Source organism: Phaenicophaeus curvirostris, chromosome 3 (assembly GCF_032191515.1).
Source record: "Phaenicophaeus curvirostris isolate KB17595 chromosome 3, BPBGC_Pcur_1.0, whole genome shotgun sequence".
In the NCBI taxonomy this organism is placed as follows: Eukaryota; Metazoa; Chordata; class Aves; order Cuculiformes; family Cuculidae; genus Phaenicophaeus; species Phaenicophaeus curvirostris.
Window position 1 is genome coordinate 35623699 of NC_091394.1, and position 22898 is coordinate 35646596.

The window sequence follows — 22898 nt, forward strand, 5'->3', positions numbered from 1 at the left end:
TTCAGCTTCTGAGGAAATCCACTTGCAAGAAAAGGGTGGTGTTAACACCAAATTCTCTGCTTCCTTTGAGGACAAAAAAAAAAGGAAAACTTTTTGTTTGTTTGTTTTGCCCCTAAACCCCATATGTGCTTGGTCCAGACAGATATTTGTCCTATCTGCCCAGATTTCCTGTTAGTGACTGGACTGATTTCTATTTCTGCTTGCATGAGAGTATATCCTGAATTTACAGAGATTTGTTTCAGGGTCCCATTAAGCTGAGAACTCTTGGTGGTTTGTTTTGTTTTTTTTTTTTTTAAATCTTGGTAGTAGCATAACATTCACCGTTTCTCCTATTTCACGTCTAATTTCTTTATTGGAACTGTAACATAATCATCTCCATGAAATGTCAGGTTGCCATTCATAACAGGCATTTTTGGGTTTTTGGGGGCTGTTTTATTAACCAGTGGCTCATCTAGTCTTAAGGATGAGTGGTGATGTTGAGCCAGAGGCACTGCTTGTGATGCTGGGGATGGTCAGGTACCTTTTAACCTTTGATCATTGTCATAGTTACTATTAATCTGTTTCATCCTGATAAGACTTATTGAAATTAAAATAGTCAATGTTTGTGTATACTAGCATTATATTTTTTTCTAGAGATAATAAGAATGCTCAGAGGAATTTCTTTGTTCCTATGGCAAGCATAGCATTGATACGGAAGTGTATTCTCCTAGGACATTAGAATCAAATCTGCTTTATATTATTTCTGTATACATGGATATTTTCTAGGTTTGTAAAGTTCTTTGGAATTTCCAAGGTTCTGCAAACAGTTTTATTATTACATATGTGCTTTCTGAAGTCTTCACTTTGGTTATCTTCAATATTTTGATGATATTAAGGTCACAGCTAGCAGCTACACAGCCCAGGTCATTTATATATGGGGGAAAAGGAGAGGCAGACAGGGAACAGGGGCAGAACAAGGGATTATGGAGGAATCAGGACTAATTTATTTACCTATACGGGAAATGTCTACATCTATTTATGAACGAAACTTTCTTAGATCTTTCCCCAGACTTGATTTTTGTATTTGCCTGAAATAATAATAGTGGAGAGAGATGCGACGTTACCAGAGGCCATGGAGAAGATTCTTGTAGGAGTACAGAATTTGTAGTTCTGGAGAAGATTATTTTTTAAGTTATTGATATGCTTCTACTGCAGCTCTGAAAATAAATAAAAGGTAAGAAAAAGGATAGATGGTTGATGCAAATAGCACCCAACAAAATTTTATCCATATGGAGGAAGTGGGATATATATTTTTGAGATGGAAAGGGTCTCCCATATGTATCTCTTGTTTCATTTTATTTTCAGCACAATGTGAGAAACTATGCTATGTTTATGTGTTGGAACTGAGAGTAGTGAGGTAGTAATGAGTCTGTTGTCAGCGTATTGTGGTTTCTTTAATTTACAGCATCGTCACTGTACTGTGCTGCCATGAAGGATAGAATATAGCCTTTGTCCCCATTCAGCATTAGCAGAACCAAGAATGATGCATGCGTTTGGCAAAGACTTCAACTACAGAGTCCCCATTCATTGCTGCAGAGTAGTTTGTTTTAGCTGTGTTACATAAGCTATTTGTGGTATAACTCAGGACATTGCACAGAATAATATTGGGCATGGAATATGATATTGAGAGGGGGATATTGCAGTCAGATGCTGGGATAGGCCTTCAGAACCTGACTGAATTGAAGTTTTACGACCCATTCCTCTATGACAATCATATGACGAGTGCTAGAACCAGTAAATGAACAACTGCAGTAGATGTCCTATTTGCAAAGAATTATTCAGTTTTATTACTTATGAACCTAGTGCCAGCTAATGCCTTTTGTGAGTTATGCACCAATGAAACCACTACAGGAGTTACTAACCTCATGATGCAATGGTCACGTTTTAGTCGGATTATAGGGACTATAAAGCAGATAAGAATTTTTTTTTTTGTCATTGAACTCTGAAAAGTTACTTCCGTTAGGGGCTGTGTTTCCTCAAAGTAAATCCACCTGCCTTTTGTAATTAACAGCCTACCAGAGAGACATCCTACCAGAGAGAATGCCAAATATTATTAAGTAGAAGGTTTGGTTTTGCTTACAATGGCGGGAAGGAAAAAGAGCAGTTGAAATACATCAGAAGTTGTGGATACTGAATATATTGCCTGCCATCCTCAGTGTTGTCTGAAAAAGAAGTAAAATGTTTTATGAAACTGTCTTTAGTTACAGTGATAGGTCTCTGTTCCTTGTTTTGGAGGACTTTAAAAAAATGAATTAATGAAAGCAGGCATTTCCGAAAATCATGGATTGCCTTTGTTTTGTCTGCCAGTTGACAGGGAGGCACTGGATACTGCCTGCTTGGCAAAACATCTTGCCTTTTCTTGGCATTTTATGCCACTAGTCCTTACTATGACCTTGCAAAGCAACTAAGGATGATGGAGAGACTACAAGCAAAAGCCAAGTAGTGGGTTAAGTTCTTGATTACTGAATTAGCACAGAAAATGTAAAGCATAACAGCAAAGTACAGACTCTGATACTGTTGTCATATATTCTGTTCAGCCTGTTTCCCAAGGACTTTGTCCAAGGTAGCTGATAGCTACAGAAATCTAAAGATTCAGCTCTGCATAGGTGCTCTTTGCCTTTATAATGCTGCCTAGAATTAAAGGAAGACAATTTCAAATCCAGTTTCAGTTGATCTTTTTGAACCTCCTTTTTTCTATTTTCTTGTGTTTAGTTATGTGGCAACCAAGATGCTGGTCATATCGTATTCTTTAAACTTACCCGGGAACAAATCTCAGTGATGAGGAAGAACCTTAAAATTCATGTGTTTTACCTCTTAATAATTCAGTTACATCATGTACTGGAAGAGTTCCATTGAAACCTGTAGTACTTTGTCTTCTAGAGCTATAACTCTTTATTGCAATTAGGTATGATGTTAATATGCACTGGTAGTTTTTAGTTAGAGACCAAACTTAACATATTAAATAGATTACGCACTTGGCATTGAGGGCTGATCTTTCTCAATTGTTTTCAACTACTAACCTGTTCTAGAGTTACTCACTTTCTGGCGCTCTGATCATCGTAGTGGTAAATTACTGGAAACAATTTGAGAGTTCATTGTAACTACAGAATTTGGTATTCATTAATACATATGCAAGTGAGAAGTGATACATCTAATCCAAGTTTTCTGTAGTTAGGCCAGGCAAAAAAGAAAATGTGGACTCCTTTTGCATTTGGAAACTAATTTGATTTTAAGGAGATATAAATATAAAATTCAGAGAATGTTCCAGGCCTATGGACGTACTTATTCTGGGGGGGGGGGGGAAAAGTGCTCTATATCTGTTCAGCTTTACCATTTTTTAAAATAGAATACTTAATCGAGACAGGCTACTAGCTGTGCATAGCTAGCTTTGAGTGTGTGAAATTTCTGTGTCTTATTTGGGTTCCTAAGGAGGCATTACCCAAGCATTGTTTAAGTATCAGATTTCAGGTTGAATATTTTCAGTCTGCTTGTTTTGCAAGCAACTAAAATTACTGTAACTGAGAAAAAGGAAAAAAAGCGTAGTTTGTGCTTTTGATAACAATACGTATGTAATCAACACCTCCTGGTTAATGAATTAGTTGGCTGTTTCTTTCATACAGCAATAGGAGGGAAAACTGCTGGGATAATCAGCAAGTATTGGCAGACAGATTCAGTAACGTATGTGTTGGTTAATACTTCCTTTAAGTAGTTTTCAAGTAGACTAGATCAAAATTTTGAATATGCCCCCCTATGTGTCTAATTATGTTCCAGAAGTTGAGGCAAATTAAATATTATGAACTGTACAGTATTTAATTGCTTTCTTAACCTCAAGGAAGCACACTGAATGGTTTTATTTCCATTTACAATGCAATCACAGTCTGCAGAATAAACTCTTAATTTTGATATTTAACAAAATTAACATATTTGAAGGCTTGTTTTCCCCAGAGAGTTTTTCTATGGTGCCAATATAAATATATTTTTCTTATTAAATGGTGATAGGAAGCTGTTGTTTTCTACGGTATCTGTTGTGATTGCAACATGATGAGTACTTTAGGCCTGACCATGTGTGTAGAAGCCCTTTTACAATTTAAAGTTCATTGCTTATGGGCCATATAGAATTCAGGTATTAAGAAGTAGATGCATCAGCAGAAAATAAATTTAATCTTTGGTATTGACTGCTAAACCTGTGCTCTCAACAGCATTACATTCCAACACCCAGACTTGTTCTTAAACATTGTCTCTTATCAACTGAACTGAAAAACAAGCCAAATGGGCATGGGGCCATTCCCTGAGCAACAAAAAGAAGATGGTGCATGACTGGCCAACAAATGATGGCCATGCTTTCTGCACAACAAGATGGAGCAGTTTTGAGAGGAAAAGCAGTGTAGGAAAAGTTATGGTTGAGGGGAGGTTGTGCTGGCTGACCTCAGTCCAATGCTTGGCTCCCCGGCCCCACTATGTTCCTCAACATGTATCTGCCTGTATGTAATACTGTATTTTTGCTAGGGGAGCACCCTGAATGCAGGGTGGGAAGCACTGGTGAGGAAGGGAACCAGACAGCTCCTAGGATGGGCTGGACTTCAGCATTAGGGCAGAAGCAGCCCTATGGAGGGAACACTTGCAGGGGATGTTTATTTTTAGCTTCCTCTTGTTGTCTGCATTTAGATAAGGTATTTCTGCTGATAAGAGGGGTTTGGGGGGAGGGTGGTAGTTTGTATTATGTGTTGTGTTTTGGTTTTGGTTTTTTACAGACTCAATAGTACTATTTTGTTAAAAAAAAATGCCATACGGTCAAGCTGTGTTTCTTTCCTCTTGGCTATAACAAAACAGTAAGCCAGTCAGCTACCTTGTAGAAGGTGTGGTTTTTCTAATTAGGAAGCATCATCCCTAACGTAATAGCTTTGTAGAGTTTATTTGCCATACATGCAGGTAAGCTACAAATTCCTCACTCAGTCATGGCAGCTGGTACCCAAGGATGCAAGCGCTCGGGAGCAGAGGCTCCTCTGCCAACAGCTGGGCTTTTGCCTGAGTCACAGTGCTCCATCAGGAAGCTGATACCTGGCCAAGCAGGGAGTCAGGGCTCATGAGGTGCAGGAGGCTTTTGCGGGGATCTGAGACCTCTGTTCTGATTTGACATATTGAAGGTAATTTAAATCATTTCAGCATGACCTCAGGGATCTCTGACCTGCTTTCTGTTAGGTGGTAGAGTCTGGTTCTCGCTGTGTTTGGTGTGACCACTTTTCTTCCTTTAATTTATCGGAAACCCAGTGATAACTAATTTACTATATTCTTTTACCAAGCATACTGTCCTTCTGTAAGAGGTTTGGTAGCAATGTACTTTTATCAAAAGTCCAGTAAAAGTAAGTTTCTAGAAGCACTCAGAATTGTGTGGATCTGTTTTGCAAACATGATTTTCTAGTACAATAATACTGCAGCTTGAGGAAATGATGCTACATGTTTTATATTAAAAGGGAAAAAAGGATAGTTTAAGCTACAGAGAACTGTGAAAGTTTGAATCACTGAATAAAAAACAGAACAAGGCCCACACCACCTGCTTAAAATTTTGAGTCTGATGGTGTTTATACTCTTCTCTGGAGCGTGTCCAGAGAAGAGCTATGAAGCTGGAGAACAAGTCCTCCGAGGAGCGGCTGAGAACGCTGGGGTTGTTTAGCCTGTAGAAGAGGAGGCTGAGGGGAGACTTTATTGCGGTCTATAACTACCTGAAAGGAGGTTGTAGAGAGCAGGGAGCTGGCCTCTTCTCCCAAGTGACAGAGGACAGGACAAGAGGGAATGGCCTCAAGCTCTGCCGGAGGAGGTTCAGACTGGATATCAGGAAAAACTTTTTCACGGAAAGGGTCATCAGGCGCTGGCAGAGGCTCCCCAGGGAGGTGGTTGAGTCCCCATCCCTGGAGGTGTTTAAAAGATGGGTGGATGAGTTGCTGAGGGGCATGGCTTAGTAATTGATAGGAATGGTCCTGGGGGTCTTTTCCAACCTAGTGATTCCGTCATTTTGTGATTCTTGTGTCTGAAGGCTGCCAAATTCTAGATGCCGTCTTTCCTGGGAACTAACCAATGCTCTCTGGCAAGATTTTTACTTCCCCTTATGTTTATATTTGAAAAAGCATATATGTAGTCTCTAAATGAACATGGTGGTTAGCAAGCTATGGATTACAACCCACAAAACGTATTTGCTGAAGTAAGTTTCTTAATGCCTAATGGAAAACAAATACCAGTGCTACTAAAGTGGGAACATTGCTATACATGCATATATTTCATGTATGAGAAAACCTGAAGGAAAAATCCTCTTCTGAGTTTTTCTTGAGCATGCTTCTACCTGTTGTATCTAAGTTACTGGAGCTCTGGGAACAGAACTTGATTCTTCGGTACATATTTGCGTTTTCCCTGGTAGGGCAGGACACCATTATATGGCAAGAACAGCTAGTTACTGTGATTACACGAGCAGTAGTTTCATCCTTCATAGTTAAATCGTCAGGAAGTATAGCCAGTAGTGTCCCCCTACAGCGACACTGCTCAAAAGTCCTTCTGTAGTTAGCAGCATCTCCATTTTTCCTAAAATAAAAGGCCCTGCAAAATTGCATTGTGCCCAAGTGATGGAATGTGATGCTGGAGCAGCTTGGTGAAGGACTGCAGCATTTGAAGAAAAATCCTGCCTTACAACTAACTAGTTGATCACCACCAGCTGATGGATGATCTCAGGACAGGTAGGGAGAGCGGACCCAGGCTGGGAAGGAGTGGGCTGGAGCAAATTTTCTGCTGGTCTTCAGTGGCAGATTGCCACAGGTGCATGCAGCCCTTGCTGCCTAGCTTGGGTAGCACTGAATTCAGTAGCTAATTCAGCTAGTAACTGCTAGCTTGAACACAGCACAAAATTAGGGGTTTGATTACAAAATACTTATGCTTAGTAGTGTTATTAACCTCAGGTGCTCAGCCTTGAGCCAGAGCTCCTTGAAGTTGGCTTAGACTATTAGGATTTTGGGGTTTTTTTTACATTAAAAAGGAACTTGAAATGTATTTACTTGCTTTCTTTCATCTGGTACTTTCACATTTGTTTCTTCCACGTGATTGCACTGCTGTGAGGGTGAGAAACCTGAGAAGAAAAACTGAGATTTCTGTAACCTTTTGCTTCCTCTATCAAATCCCTGAAGAAATTATCAAACACTGGCAAGGTTTATGATGTAATTAAAGACTTACTAACACCTTTTATAACTGCCTAGTGCTCTGAGCAGAAGAAGAAACTCAGTTGTAGCATGTTGTGTAACCGAGCACACTGGCTCACATCTTCAAAAACAGAATTTGAAGTCTGTTTTTTCAAATTAACTTTTATATAACTGTGTAAGTACGTTCAGTTCTGGTAAGATCAGTGGAAATTGTTAAATGGGCAGCACTGCTTCTGATCTGAACTGCACCTTTGTTTTGGTTTTTTTTCCCTTAATTTTGGTCATTAGTTTTTCAGTAGTTTGTTAGATACTAGTGCACTTTGTATGTAGGTAATGGGAGGTAATTTCCAAATTAGCTGCCGGGCTTCAATAAAGCAGCTGTTGCACAACATCCACCCTTATGCCAGAGTTCAGCCCATGTGCTTTAAGAAAACAACTTTGTACATGTATCCATGCCTAAATGGATATGTTTTCTTTTATCCCCCTAAGAATATCTCTTAGTTACTGCTGTGGGAACTTGCTGTGGTCTTCTGATAACCTTTATACAAACCAGGAAGAAGCTTCCTTTCTCATTTCAAAATGAGTTGAAGCATGGCTGCTAGGTACTTTCCAAATGAGTGCAGCGTGACGTGTCGCACAGCTGCCCATACTAACCTCCTTCAGTACAGCTGTCAAGTGTCTCGTGAAGCCAGAGGCCAAATCTGCCATCCACTTGCCTACAGTTTTGGATACCCCAGAGAAAATGAGGATTGCTGTGAGGGGTATAAATAAAAGTGTGACTACAGCTTAACTTTCTGTTTATTTTCCTTGGGGTTTGGAGCATATGTGCGTGTGTGGTATATATACACACATGTAGAATCTTTCCATCAAACCAGGCCCAGAATTACAACAGTCCTAATGTACCTGCATGGCACAATGAAAGGAAATAAGTTTTTCAGTTCATGTGCTTTCAGTCCTGGCTGTACTACAAAAAAAACTGAGTATCTACTCAGTAATGGCTCTGATAAATTGTTTGTCAGAAGCTGCTAGAGTTAAACTCAACAGTTGCTTTGCATGAGGTGTGACTCCAAAACAAGTTGCTGAAACTTAGTTATGCATGTGCTGTGGACACGGCTTTGCTAAGAAAAGGGAATGTTGGTAATGTAATTACTGATGTGTTCTGCTCTGCCTGAATTTTCTCAGGGAATTTTGGTTCTTAAAACACTGCCACTTTCTATGCTGCTGATAAAAGGAAAAGCCAAAGCACCATGTATATGCAGTGGCCAAGATCTTCACCAGGATTGCAATCCTGTCAATCTTCACAAAAAAATCTAGGAACGGTTTTAAGGGGATTGTTGATGTCTCCCTGGCTTGGAGAACCTTCTTCAGCCCTGGACTCATAGAAAGCCATGCGGTGGAAGTCAGGAGGAGTGTGTCAGGGGGCTCCAGCCTTAGGGACACAATGGTTCATACACAATGGTCAGCATACACCAGACAGGCTGCGGGCATCCAGATCACATCAGAACCTCTCCAACCCCAACAGCAGTCCCTCAGTCTTTAGTCAGTTCTTCGGGCTTTCTTCTTTTTTGTGTCCTCTGTGCGTGAAATGGTTCTTTATTTAGTCAACCTTGATTAGAGAAGAAAATTTAATCTTGCTTTCAGTGTTTCATGTACTGTTATGGCTGATGGATCAAGGAAGTTTGGATACCTTTGCCTTTAAATGTTTTGAGAAGGAAGGCACCAGTAGTGTCCCCATATTACTGGAGCTTAACGTGCTCGTCCCACTGCTTTTTTCCACTGACTCCTACTCTGTGGTGTGGTATAGAAAAAATAGGAGAGGCATTGGAGGAGAGTAGCTAGTGGAGAACAGAAAAGATTAGAAGGAGGAAAGATAGAGGAGAAGAAGAAAGGAGAAAAGGATAGATAAAAAAATCCCACAAACAACACTTCTTGGAAACTTAAAAGAAAGTTGTATGAAGATGGAGGGAAAAATCACTACTTAGCTTGAACCCAAACTTGTAGCTGTAGCTACAGTAAAGTGGGAGATAAAACTCCTTTGTTTGGACAGCTGATGTGTCATTGCTTATCATCAACTGAGGGAGATCCCTACTTTTTGAGGGATGGTATAAATAAGTCAGATAGTTTTTTACACCAAGCTGCTAGTAATCTGTGTAAACAAAATGCACATAGGAGAGGGAAGAGCCATGTATTTTATTCAGAAGCAGGGTACAGGGAAGCTGATGGCCAAATAATGTCATCATCTACTGGTACAGTAAACAGGAGTCAAAAGGTGGTGGGTGTTCCAGCAGATTTTTGCCCTTTCCTACTTATAGACCTCTCAGGATCTAACTGCAAACCCCTGCTTTTATTTTCTCTGTAGCTGATTACGTGGACTTTGGGTTTTTATGTGCAGTTCAGCTGACTTGAATTACTCCACACAGCTACGTCATGATTTATTGTTCTGCCTTAAACTTGCTGTTGAGGGTCAGGTTGTACCTGACCTTTGCCCCAGATTACTGGGGACAGCAAAGGTAAAGCTTTTTTTAAAGGGACTGCTCCTCTCATCAGCTTGAATGGGCACTGGGAAAAGGGCAAGGTGCTTTGCCAGCATTCAGAGTCACAGGGCTGAACTGAGTTCCCAAGAAATGATCTAAACCGCTTACCCTGAAACAGCATTGGCAAAATCTCCGTAATTTCTGACAGCAACTAGCGTCTTCATATATAGATACATATTCTCATTCTACTGAAAAGATGCAATGTATATCATATATATATCTCTATATGATGCATATATACAACAAATATATTCTATTCAAGTGCTTTTCTTTCTGTCAGGTAGCTTTTCTCGCTGTCTTGGTAAAGTCTTTCTCCTTGTAATAGGAAAATAACTTCCTTTCCTCTTTTGATCATCCTTCTGAAAACTGAAGAATGTTACCTTGTCTCCCTTCAGTTCACTTTTGCTTACATTACATAATCCATCCTTTTTCTACTCTTCCCTAAATACCTTCTGACTTGTCCACATGTTTCATGAAGTGCAGCAATGAAACAACCAAAATGCTCCTGCTTAGGTCCCAGTAGTGGTCAGTACAGGAGAGGGTTTTCATCACAGACCTCCATTGCTGTCTGCCTCTTCCAGCACGATGTTTTGGTTTTTTTTTTTTGCAAGCATGTGTTATTTGTGATGCACATTTGGCTTATTGTATGCTGTATCCTCTAGCTCTCTTCCACAGAACTCCTGCTTAGCTGGGAGAGTGCAAGTTGGGCGGTCAGTGTAAGATGGAAAACTGGTTGTGAGGCTAGCGTGGGATGGATAGTGAAACAGGAGAAAAGATAACAGTTGATTAAAGGAAAACAATTAGATGAAAGAGAATATAAAAATATTTCACTGTGGAAAAAACAACCCAAAGCTTGGAATATTTTTTCTAGTTGCTAAATGCGATGCGAAAAGGATTTTGGCAATAGATGTGCTGAAGTTTAGTTTAGGTGCAAGGTTATACCTGAACTGAGGCTAGGAGGTAGTCAAAGGAGTCTGGTTTTGTTGTATATACAAGACAGTTTGAGTAGTAGTATTATCATTAATGCGAACGTTTGTTTGCTTGCATTGGTGCCTGCCTGAATACTGTCATTTTACAGCTCAAGTTGCTTTTCTGTGTGACCTTTTCATTTTCCTTGTGAAAAACAAATCAGTTCAAGTGATTTTTGTATAAAGTACTAGATAACTTCAGTTAGCCTTATTTTCTTGTGACAGGAGTAATTTTGTAAGTTTCAAGAAATGATACCTTAAACTTTTTGGATGTCTTTATCCCACATATGGAATGGAAGGATTACTTGTGCAGTGTCTGGCATGGGTACCTAAGCAGAACAAGTCTCGTGATACTTTTGGTTACTTACGATGTGCCACACATGCACGGCAAGATTTTCCTTTCTGAAGAGAGAGGAAATCCTCCGTTATTGAAACAATTTGTCTTCTAGATTGGAGAAAAAACTGTGGGTCTTTGTAGTGGGCTAAAATCCTGCAAAATTTCACCACTGTATTTTTTCCAGTAATCCCAAGATTGATTGTTCAGCTGCTTTTATTCAGTGTAGCACTTAATGTGAAAAAAAAAAAGGGAAAGGTGACTAAAGTATGGAAGCATGAAACTTCTTGTTTTTTCAGTTCTTTGAGATATGCTTCTTCATTCTTACTCCTTTCTGTGTTCACATTGTTGATTTTCTGTGCGTGTAAAGGAGTTGCTGTATGTGTGAGTACTCCTGGGATGGATGTCAGCAGTTTGTCCTCCTGAGTCAGCAGAAGTTGCTGGGAAAAGGACAGAAGTGTAGTAACTACTGCAGCAAATGCCGTGGTTTGCGTTGTGCTGTCTGATCCTGATTATGGACCTTAAGCCCCTACTGACAGCCGCAATCCCCTTGTTTATGGATCTGTTCCTAAATGCTTTCCAAGAGTCACACAGCTATGACTGCACCCTGGTTAATTTCAACATTTCCTTGTTAGCCTTAAGGGAACTCAAAACCCTGCGCTGCTTCCATCATCAGCGGGAAAGAGGACAGTTTAATAGCACCGTGCAAGGACTCTAGGGCTGGAATGGATTTGGGATCAAGAGGGAAGGGCACTCCACATTGGCTGGAAAGCCCTGTTATCAAATATCAACTGCATTAGTTTATAATTTCTCAATCAACTATTATTGAATTGGCCGAGGACTGGGTTGAAATCACACAGCAGTCTGGGAGCTTTATTTCTCCTTTGGTCTTTCACTTTGGGGTATTTCAACCCTAAACTCCAAAAGCTGAAGAGTAGATTTTTGATGGATAGACTTAAATTAGATAGTAGAAAGAAATATTTTACTATGAGCATGGTGAGACGCTGGAACAGGTTGCTCAGCGGCGTCATGGATGCCCCATCCCTGGAGATGTTCAAGGCCAGATTCACTGGGGCCTTGAGCAACCTGATCTAGTGGAAGGTGTCTCTGCCCATGTTGAAACTGGATGATCTTTAGTGCCCCTTCCAACCCAAACCATTCTATTATGATTCTATGAATAGAAACATTTTATTTCATTTAACATTTTTTCCACTTATGCTATATTCTGGATTATGCAGTTTGGGTTGAGTGTTTTTAAGAAACTAACCAATTGAATCCACAAAATAGTATGGTGAGTAACCCTACAATGCTTCTACCCTTGAGCAAGTGTACAGCTACGAAAGGATAGTTAGCTGTAGAATTGACCTCTGCTGCATTTCTCAAGGCCTGCACATGAGTGACTATCTTATTTGTTGTTCAGTGTATTCTGTGATTGGTGCTAAAATTTGAGTTGCACAGTTTGCAGAAATGCTCAGTAACCGCCGTTTCTTATTTCGTTTTAAATAATTCAAAATTACGCTTATACAAAGATGTGGGTGCCCTACTACATAATTAGTAGTACAACAAAACCACAGCACCAATAAAATAATTAGTCAAAAAGGAGCTCTTCCTGTCTCCTACCAACAGGGAAAATTCTGTCCTACCTTTTTATCGCTCTGGAAATGTAGATCCAGGTCTCTGCACAAGCAGTTTAAAATAGATAGCTTTTGCTCAAGTCCCTCTGTTGAAATTGAAAAAGGACTAAAGAGAGCAGGAGCAAAGAGTTGACATGTTTCTGGAAAGCTCAAGGGAGGCCACTCCAAAAAGGACCAGTGGGTATGAGGGGAAATTGAGTCTTCACTGTATCCTTCCATTTTAATGAAGGTACAAAAGGATTTGAGTTGTAGGTGGAACAGAGTGTGATAAGGCAGGTGTTGGGGTCACCCCAGTGAGATACACAGCCACTATCTTTCCCTGAATTGTTTGCACAAGAACGTGATGTGAGTTCCCAATTGTACCTGTTGTGAACTTTTTTGGATTCATACACTGAGTACTTTTTATACAGAAGTTGGAAGTTAACAGTGATCTCTTTGTGTGGCAGTCCCTTTTGAAGTAAAGACCCCTATATCTATAAGAAACATTATGCAGAGGGATAAATTATGCTTTTAAGTCTGTATTTTATATATAAATGTGTTATAAATATTTTTAGAAAAATATATGTTAACATGGATCATAGAATCATAGAATCACCAGGTTGGAAGAGACCCACCGGATCATCGAGTCCAACCGTTCCTATCAAACACTAAACCATGCCCCTTAGCACCTCGTCCGCCCGTCCCTTAAACACCTCCAGGGAAGGTGACTCAACCACCTCCCTGGGCAGCCTGTTCCAGTGCCCAGTGACCCTTTCTGTGAAAAATTTTTTCCTAATGTCCAGCTTAAATCTCCCCTGACAGAGCTTGAGGCCATTCCCTCTTGTCCTGTCCCCTGTCACTTGGGAGAAGAGGCCAGCACCCTCCTCTCTACAACCTCCTTTCAGGTAGTAGTAGAGAGCAATGAGGTCTCCCCTCAGCCTCCTCTTCTCCAGGCTAAACAACCCCAGCTCTCTCAGCCGCTCCTCATAAGACCTGCTCTCCATCCCCCTCACCAGCTTTGTTGCTCTTCTCTGGACTCACTCCAGATCCTCAACATCCTTCTTGTGGTGAGGGGCCCAGAACTGAACACAGTATTCGAGGAGCGGTCTCACCAGTGCCGAGTACAGAGGGAGAATAACCTCCCTGGACCTGGTGGTCACACCGTTTATGATACAAGCCAAGATGCCATTGGCCTTCTTGGCCACCTGGGCACACTGCTGGCTCATGTTCAGTCGGCTGTCAACCAACACCCCCAGGTCCCTCTCCTCCAGGCAGCTTTCTAGACAGACTTCTCCTAGTCTGTAGCACTGCATAGGGTTGTTGTGCCCCAGGTGCAGGACCCGGTATTTGGCCTTGTTAAACCTCATGCCATTTGACTCTGCCCAGCGGTCCAGCCTGTTCAGATCCCTTTGCAGAACCTCCCTACCCTCCAGCAGATCGACACTTCCACCCAGCTTAGTGTCGTCCGCAAACTTGCTAAGGGTGCACTCGATGCCTTCATCCAGGTCATTGATGAAGACATTGAACAGGGCTGGACCCAGCACTGAGCCCTGGGGCACCCCACTTGTCCCTGGCCTCCAGCTGGATTTCACACCATTTCCCACCACTCTCTGGGCCCGGCCATCCAACCAATTTTCCACCCAGGAGAGTGTGCGCCTGTCCAGGCCAGAGGCTGACAGTTTCTCAAGCAGAATGCTGTGAGAAACTGTGTCAAAGGCTTTACTGAAGTCCAGATGTTTACATATGAAATGGAAATGGGATTTTAAACTATTTAGTTGAATATCTAAGTATCCCTGTCCATGTTTGATTTTTTTTTTCCTCCTCCAAATAATCAACAGAGAACTTCATGGCTGAGGCATTTCATTCCCTTCTCACTGTAATTTCAGCCCTTCTTGAGTGCTGATACTTAGTTATGCCTTAGCTAATTTGATACTGAAGTTTCTCAGAAAGCTATTATATCTATATCTACTGGTGAGAAACTGCTTGGCTGCTTTTTTGAAGTTCCCATCTCAATTTCTGTCACAACATTTCCTAAGCTATTTCACATCCTATGCTTTTGGCTAGAAAACTGACGTGTCCTCAGCTGTGGCTGAAAACCCTGGTGCTGTAGCTGGCAGCCCCATGGTGGTGTGACCTCATGAAAAGCCCTTCCCTGGGCTGCTCCAGAACATCAGTAATGGCAATGGTCATCTCTTCTGAACTGAGTTTAGCACCACGCACAGGTGATCCACTCAAGCCATGCAACTGCAGCCACCTCCGGCCCTTTGCTGGCTGTGTTATCTCATGTCATACAATACTGTTGTTGGTTATAAAAGGCATCTTTTCATGTTGGCAGCCTACTGGCCTATCTTCTTCCAGCTGAGGCCTCAAGGCTTATTCTACCAGAGCTCGAGAGCTGTGCCTGCCTTAGCTGTGAGCTGTTGCTGTCAGATAGGGCTGATGTAACAGGCCACTACTGATCACGTATTATGTGCCTGACTTACGAGCCCCATCAGATCCTAGTTCAGGAGAGCATTGTATAGGGCTATCACTGGACGATGCATTTGAAACTTCAGCCTGGTGACAGTGAGAAGAGATACTGCTTGCTGGTTGCCCGCAGTTGGAACCGTGGTAGTAGCAGAGCAAGAACTTGTAATGAATCCTATGAGTCATGCCATTACTTTTTTTTAATGTCTATTTCCTTTAACTTTGTGCTCAGAGGGAGCCCAAATATAGCTGTAGGGACTTCTTCCTTCTTCACCTGCACATGGAAGACACCTCTGTGTGGTCTGGGCAGACAGGATACTTGTAGGAAGGAACCTTGATTTTGACCACGTAAGTAGCAAGCATCATAGAAACCCATCCTGGAGAACCAGCATTAGCGTGGGGTGAGCAACCGTTCTGCTGTCATCTTCCATGAAGTAACTGAAAAGTTGTGTCAGAAATACTTGTGGCTCTGATCATCGCTGCAGAATACACTGTGTGACAGACAGCCTTGCTCAGGGGTCTGTGTCTGAGGGATTGTGGTGAGTCATACAGTTGATTATTGAAATGTAAATAATAATTGACACATGTTAGAATTTGAATTTCATTAGGTGGAGTTTTTTTAGACTTAGGCAAGTGAAATTTTTTTATACAACACTGTAACATGTTTACTAGCTTTGACAAAGAGGTTTTTTCCTCCTAATACAGCAACAGCAGAGAATAATAAGCAAGCAGGCAAGGTTATGCAACATGGGTATATTGTAATCATCTTCGTTTTGGAGAAGACAGGCCAGTGTGAGGTACTTTTGAGAAACAATCCACTGATACCTTGCTTCAACAGATTGACAGCATCTCAGAAAAGAAAATAAGTGTTTGCTATTCCTGTCAGACTTCTTTCAATCACTACGACAGATGTTCCAAGCATGTTCTTCCTCTGTTAGGTTTCTTTATTAGTAAAAATACTGTGGTCTAAATTTAGTTTTAATTTGTTGAGATACCTTATTTGAATATGAGTCAAAATTTAATTATACCTGATGTAAAACCAAACCATTGGAAAGAATATTTAGGATTTTTTTCAAATCCAGATAGGAATTTTTATTCAATGATATTTAAAGTGGTGCCAAAGAAGTGCTATCTCTTCCTCAAATATATTGCAATCTGACTTAGGATGAACACTAGACAGCATAGTGAATTCTTGTCCCCCCATTCATTATTTGGAATTACCTTAGATAAAAGTAGAATAAATACTTCGCCAAATAGTTCTGTTTTCCTGTGTCTGCTGTGTTGTCTCTTATGACCGCTGTATATTACACATCAGGAATACACAGATTTTGTTTTCCTTGTTTTTTCATTTGAAACAGAGTTTAGCATTCATCAACAGTTGAAGTGGCTGAGATTAGTGAGAAATAACATGCATGTGTAATGTACCTGTTTCTCCTTTGAGGAATTTGGAGGTGAGATGACTATAACATTTCTGACTCCCCTTCCCTCTGCCACCGAGTTCCAATTCAGAGCCCTTCTCTGTCATTTCTTTCCTGCTCACTTGCTCCTGGAGACCATTGGGAGAGCTAACAAGATGATGCAGGCTGAGTTGTGCTCAACCTGTTGATGGTAAATTGTTCCTCCTTTTTATATCCCTCCTCACCCTTCATATCTAGATGACTTCTTGCTGTTCATGAGACCCACTTTTGGAAACCACTGGGTTGGCAGCGCAGCTGCCTGCCTGGAGTCGGGTCACAGTGGTATGACAGTAACTTCACTGGTGTCCCTTACGATTACAACTGTGATTCTGAACAGTGACATTGATCAGGGGAGTGCTCTTGTTTGGATACTGGCTGGCTGAAGGCTTTCGTCTCCCTCATTTGACATCTGGCAACAGGACATATACAGATGAAGTTGCTAAATTGCAGTGACTGGGACGAGGTGCTCTTTGTTTCTAAAACTGATGAGTAGAGCAGTGCTAGGACACAGTTCAAGGTTTATTTCATCACTTGGACTTTGACTGAAGTGCAAAAGATTGGGATTTTGACTTCAGAAAACGGAGATCATCACTTTGTAATCTATTTTTATTTCATTAGTAGTTAATTTTTTAATAATCTGTTAAAATACTCCCAAGAAGGAGGTAGGCAAATACAGGTGCTGTCATGTCCAGTTGCTAGTGGCTGAAAACAGTTAGTATCTTTCATTTTGTGCCCCTTTTGGGGGAGGAGAGAGAAGTTCACAAAGTAATCGTATGCTGCCAGGTCCCTGCTGTGAATCAGGCGGCAGTAGAAACAGTCTCTTGAAGGTCTCACTTCTGCAGTAAAACTCCCTGGTAGTTGACTTGAGCATCCAGTTTTGAGCCTTCACAGGAGAGAACATTTCATGTATGCTTTGTCTTGAAGCCATTTGGGCCCTGCTGTGATCTCATAAGGAAAGATCAGTGATCTAGGTGCGTTTTACAAATTTAGAGTTAAGATAATTTGTACTGATCTTTCTTTTTCTTTGTTTCCAAACTTAACAGCAGCGATGATTGTAGTTGTTTACTTATTCCTTTCTTGATGCTACATGTGTTAATTTAGTGCCCATAGGTATTTAAGCTGTGAGAACAGTGGGAAAGACTGGACATCTAATTTCTCCCCTTTTGCAGCATTGTTCTTTTGATTAAACAGAAGTCTTGTAGCGTTTAGCCCAGGAGGTGGTTTATGCATTTCTTGGATAATTTTACTGTCCATGGACAGCTGACTGCACTTGCATTTTTTTTTCAATGTGATTGTAGCCTTCTCTCAATTGTTTTTATGATATAAAAATATTTTTTAATGTAAGAGGATAATTAGCTTACTTCTTGGGGTTTCTTTCCTGTTGGAAGAGAGCACATCAGGGCGCTTGTGGCATTGAGGTTTCAAGCTTCATCTCTCTTGTCCAGCTCCTGTGCCAAGCTGTAGGAGTATGGTGAGACCTTTTATTTCCAGGAAGGTAAACTGTTCATGTAGGGACGGACATCTGATATTCTTCCTTATTTCTTTGTCCTTACTCATTTATAACAACAAGGTTTCCAGCAAAATGATGGTGCCTTTATCTCAGGATTTAGCAAGGAAAATTACTGAGGGCGAGGAGAAGAGGTAGTTTCTTGGGGTAAACAGTAAAGACGTTCCTGTCTACCCATAGTATTTAGATATGGCTAATAAGAATGGGAAACACCTTGACCTTAACATAACCTTCTGCCAGGGTGCTTTGCCATCTGTCTCAAGACCTGGAGTAGGAGATTTGACTGCCTCTCATAAGCTTTCCTACCTATGTTGTCTCCCAAGAAGGAAGCCAAACAGTTACATTAAAATGATTTTCTTCAAAACTGGATGTTACAGAATTCAATCAAGAACCTGATTTTAGTCCTGTAGAAGCCTAAAACTGGCAAAAACAGTTTTTTGAGGTCTATTTTTCTGTTTATATAAAGCAAGTAAATGAACGAATAGTTTGGTATGTGGGGGAAAATATTCCTAAGTGACTGCAAGGAAAAAGGACTTCGGAAAGAGCTACAACCATGGATTCACTAGTTGGTGAGGTTTCTTTCTCCAACGGGGGGTACAGATTCTTTGTAGGAGGTGCCGGGGGAAGTGGTGTGCTGTGAAAGAGAAACTGAAGCAGTTACAGACATGATACCTCCCGGTTGAACATTAATGAACTGTAACATTTACATGTAAGGTTTGTGGCTTGGTATGTATGCTTAGCTTGTCATAAGTTTCCCGGGGCAGGGCAGGCAGTGTCATTTGTGCAATAGGCAAAGCCTTCTGCCTGTGGATGCAACAGTGCCCTTATGTGAACTGATAAATAGCTGTCTTATCCATGACCTTTAACAGCTGAAATATGTTCACAATCTACGAGCATTTTAAGGCTTGCTTCAAAGATCAGCGGATAAATTGTATGTATGTATACAGTACTCTGTGTGATCCTTTCCTGCGTGTAACAGCACATCAAGGGAATTCCAGAGTTTTAGGAGTAGTGGAGCAATCATTTTTCCATGTGCTCACTTTCTTTCTCATGAAAGGTGCTCATTCATAGGGATGCATGGTGTCGTGCAGCCTATTGATCTTAAAGGACAAAAACCACAGCAGTTGGATTTTATCCTCTTAATGTAAAATAAGGCTTATTTTCCGTTTGCATTCTCTGGTTTAATTTGAAAGCAGAGAGAGGCGATATTAAAATATAATGAAGGCAGTTCGTTTTGTTGGTTCACAGGGCTCAGATTTAGAAGGAAAAAAACCCCTATAATCAGCATAGTACTTAAGGGCTCCCATGTAAGAACATTGTGCTTAACCTTCAGCAAATGCTTATGGGCTTCCCTGAATAGTAATGGTTTTAAGCACATGCTTCAGTGTTTTCCTGAAGGAAGACCCAGGTATCTTGGCAAGTGTTATATTACGGCTTCATTTACCTTTACCATAAATCCCAGCACCAGAGGCGAACTTCCCTTTCATCTCTTGGCAAATATCTGGCTGTATAGATTTTTCCACCTCCATTTGGCTGGTGTTCTATGGCTCTTGCTGCAATCTGAGCAGCCTGGGATGACCTTCAGAGCTGTTCCAAAGGGGCTGGGGGGCCCTGCCCGAATGGATCTGATTGCATGATCAAAGTCCACACCTTCCCTTTCATCTCCCTAGTTTTGCTGTGAGTGAAGAAGTCACATGTGCAACAGGTTTTTGTTTCTGGTGCACCCCCTTAATGAGAAGTAGGAATGGGAATTCCATGGCTTTGCTGGAAATGCTTTTCCATGACGGGAAGATGGTGCTGGAGTGTGTTAAAGCTGCACCAGCCAGCTGTGGCAAGTACAAAGAAAATAGACCTGTGAGTCCAGAGGAGGTCACGATGATCAGAGGGCTGGAGCACCTCTGCTGTGAGGACAGGATGAGAGAGTTGGGGTTGTTCAGCCTGGAGAAGAGAAGGCTCCGGGGAGACCTTACAGTGACCTTCAAGTACTGAAAGAGGGCTGCAGGAAAGCTGGGGAGGGGCTCTTTATTTGGAGTGAAGTGACAGGACGATGGGTAATGGTTTTAAGCTGAAAGACAGGAGATTTTATATTAGTTATTGGGAAGACATTTTTTTTACTCTGAGAGTGGTGAGGCACAGGTTGCCTGGAGAAGTCCTGGATGCTCCATCCCTGGAAGTGTTCAAGGCCAGGCTGGGTGAGGCTTTGAGCAACCTGACCCAATGGGATGTGTCCCTGCCCATGGCAGAGGGGTCGGAACTGTATGTTCTTTAAGGTCCCTTCCAACTAGAACTATTCTATGATTCAATGGGGGAAGAAAAAAAAAGGAAGAAAGAGAAAAAAAAAAGAAGAAGACAGAAAAAAAAAAGAAAGAAAAAGAAAAAAAGAAGAAAGAGAGAAAAAAAAAAGGGCGGGGGGGAGTGAAGGGAGGAAAATAAAAGAGAAAGAAACCCCAGTGAACTAACAAAAAGCCAACCCCAACCCAGAAGCCGCAGCCGCTGCTCCGGGGATGCGCGGATGCTTTTGGCATCGCCGGGCGCGTTCGTCTTGCGTAAGAGCCGGGCTGCCCTCCTCCCCGTGGCTGCCGTTGCCATGGCGAGATAGCGGGGGAGGATTCCTGGGATCCGTAAGTCGGGGAGAAAGAGAGAGAGATTACGTCTTAAAACCCGGCGCTCCGCTGCGCCCATAACGTGGTGCGGCGGGGTCCCCCGGGGAGGTGATGACCCGGCGGGTCGCCGGAGGCAGCCAGCATCCCCCATCCCTTCTCCCTGCATCCCAACTGTTGCAGGGATCATTTTAAATAAAATAAAGCTGTGCGGGGAGGGGTGGCCCTCAGGGTAAGAGGATCAGATGCGTTTGCACGGTACCTTAAGGAAAATGTGGCAAGGCTTGAGGTTGGTTTGAGGTGTCAGGCTGGTTTTGGAGGGAAGGGGAGGCATGCAGGTTTATGGATGTTCCTGGCATCTGCCAAGAACTGGCTGTCATGTGCTAGAAGGAGACCTTTCTAATTTCCACCTGCATATTCTTTTATCGCAGTTAGTTGTTACTGTTCTAATCACAGGCTGTGCACGTAAACACATCCGTAGAATCATAGAATAGTTTGGGTTGGAAGGGACCTTAAAGATCATACATCCTGAAAATCTAGAAGCAGTAAGCAAGCGGTGAGTCTAAATATTAGACCTGTGCTGTGATCTAGCCTAGGTCAAGTCATTGACAGATGTTCTTTAACATGAATGGAAGGAATGATGGAAGAAGACGCCAGTGTCTGCTTTGGTAAGTTTTCTTTCCATTATCTTTAATCGTTAGCATTTTACTCAATCTCTTGCTTAGTGTCAGAACAGTAGCGGTTGCCACGAATGGGTCTGTGCTTTTGGGCGTTTTGCTACCCTTTGCCTTCTTGAATCCCTAGAAGCAGGTGATAATTTATTGAGTCCTGTCACTACGGTCTCACCTGTTGTCACTGCAAGGATGTGCAGGTCAAAACTTTATAAATTCTGATGTTTGGTTTTAACTTTGGAAAAAGTGATGTGTTGTCTAGAAGAAAGTATGAAAAACACTGTGGTGCAAAATACGATATTGTGAACATGTTTCTTAAGAGAATAAACCCTGTCTGGGTTAATAATAATATTCACTGCCAGAAAACAACTGTGTGGGGGGAAGAAAATCAAAGTAAATTTTAACATTCTTGAACTGTTTTACAGCAGTGGGGTGAGAAGTGTGTTAGGATGGAAGAGAGTACACTACTGGGAAATGAGCTTGCATTACACCCACAGAGCATTTACTGTACATTAGTTATAACCCTGTTGTTTTTGTTGTCTGCAATTAATTGAGTAATTTCTTCCATGACTGAAACTGCAGGTTAAGCATGTTGGCCTTGAAAGACAGTCTGCTGAATTGAGATGGCTTTTGCACTTACCATATTAACAAGCCTCTCACAAAGCATATTTTGTGCACTATGGTTATGAATTCCTGAAAGGTATCAGTGGGGGTTAATTCACTGTTACATAAACAGCCAATAACAGCATTTCATTGTACTGGGATTGCTCTAAAATAGTTATTAGCTTCCAGGCTATTACCGTGGAAAAAGGCTATGTTTGGTATACGTGAACAAAGGCATTTTGCTTTTGAAAATATTATTTGTATGAAAAGGACAGAAGCAGACTACAACAACTTTACAGGCTTTCAAGTAAGGTCGCTGTTCCATAAATAGGCGAAGCCTAACCTTGGGCTGTGGTGTAGCTTTAGCATTGGATTTTACAGCTGTGAAAAGATCCCGAACTCCAAGTTGCACTAAGAAGAGAGGAACCAGACAAAATCGCAACCAAACCAGTTTTCTGGAAGCCAAGTATTTATTGTATGAAGACATTTCAAAAAAGTGTCATTGCTTTAATTAGGGAAGCATAACTGTTACCTGTGTGTGCAGGCACAAATATTCTAAAAATGCCAAAGTCGGAGCTGACAACACATAAAGCTGATTAATACGGCCGTGACAGAGTGTGTGCAAGTGCAGGGGCAGCACAGGGAGCCGGAAGATGGGATTTATCGCAGCAGGAGTATGCAGTAGTTCAGCTCACTTCAGACAGTCCAGGAAGGCATGAGAAAGTTTCTGAGCAACTGAGTGCCCGGCTGGGAAGCAGGGATGCCTGCCTGTCACTGCAGGGTGGCAGGTACATCTGCATCCATTTCTGATGCCTTCTGGGTTTGAAACTTCTCATAGGGAATTCATGAAATGTTTTTGTTGTTGGAGTGCTCATTTAGCAAAACAGGCCTGGTATCTGTTGAAGGAGACTGCAAAATTTACACTATG

At 41.6% G+C, this 22898-nt stretch overlaps 1 protein-coding gene across 2 annotated transcripts in view; it reads left to right on the forward strand.

The window, feature by feature from the left end:
- HIVEP1 (HIVEP zinc finger 1) overlaps positions 1 to 22898 on the forward strand; it is a 118284-nt gene that overhangs the window by 21804 nt on the left and 73582 nt on the right. Inside the window, exon 1 of one of the 2 annotated variants that reach the window (XM_069853647.1) lies at positions 20495 to 21364. The exons of the other annotated variant lie outside the window; for it this stretch is intronic. Coding sequence (XP_069709748.1) covers positions 21325 to 21364 — 40 coding nt within the window. The 5' untranslated portion in view covers positions 20495 to 21324. Of the gene's footprint in view, positions 1 to 20494; positions 21365 to 22898 lie in introns of those variants that run through there. 2 annotated transcript variants of the gene reach the window in all.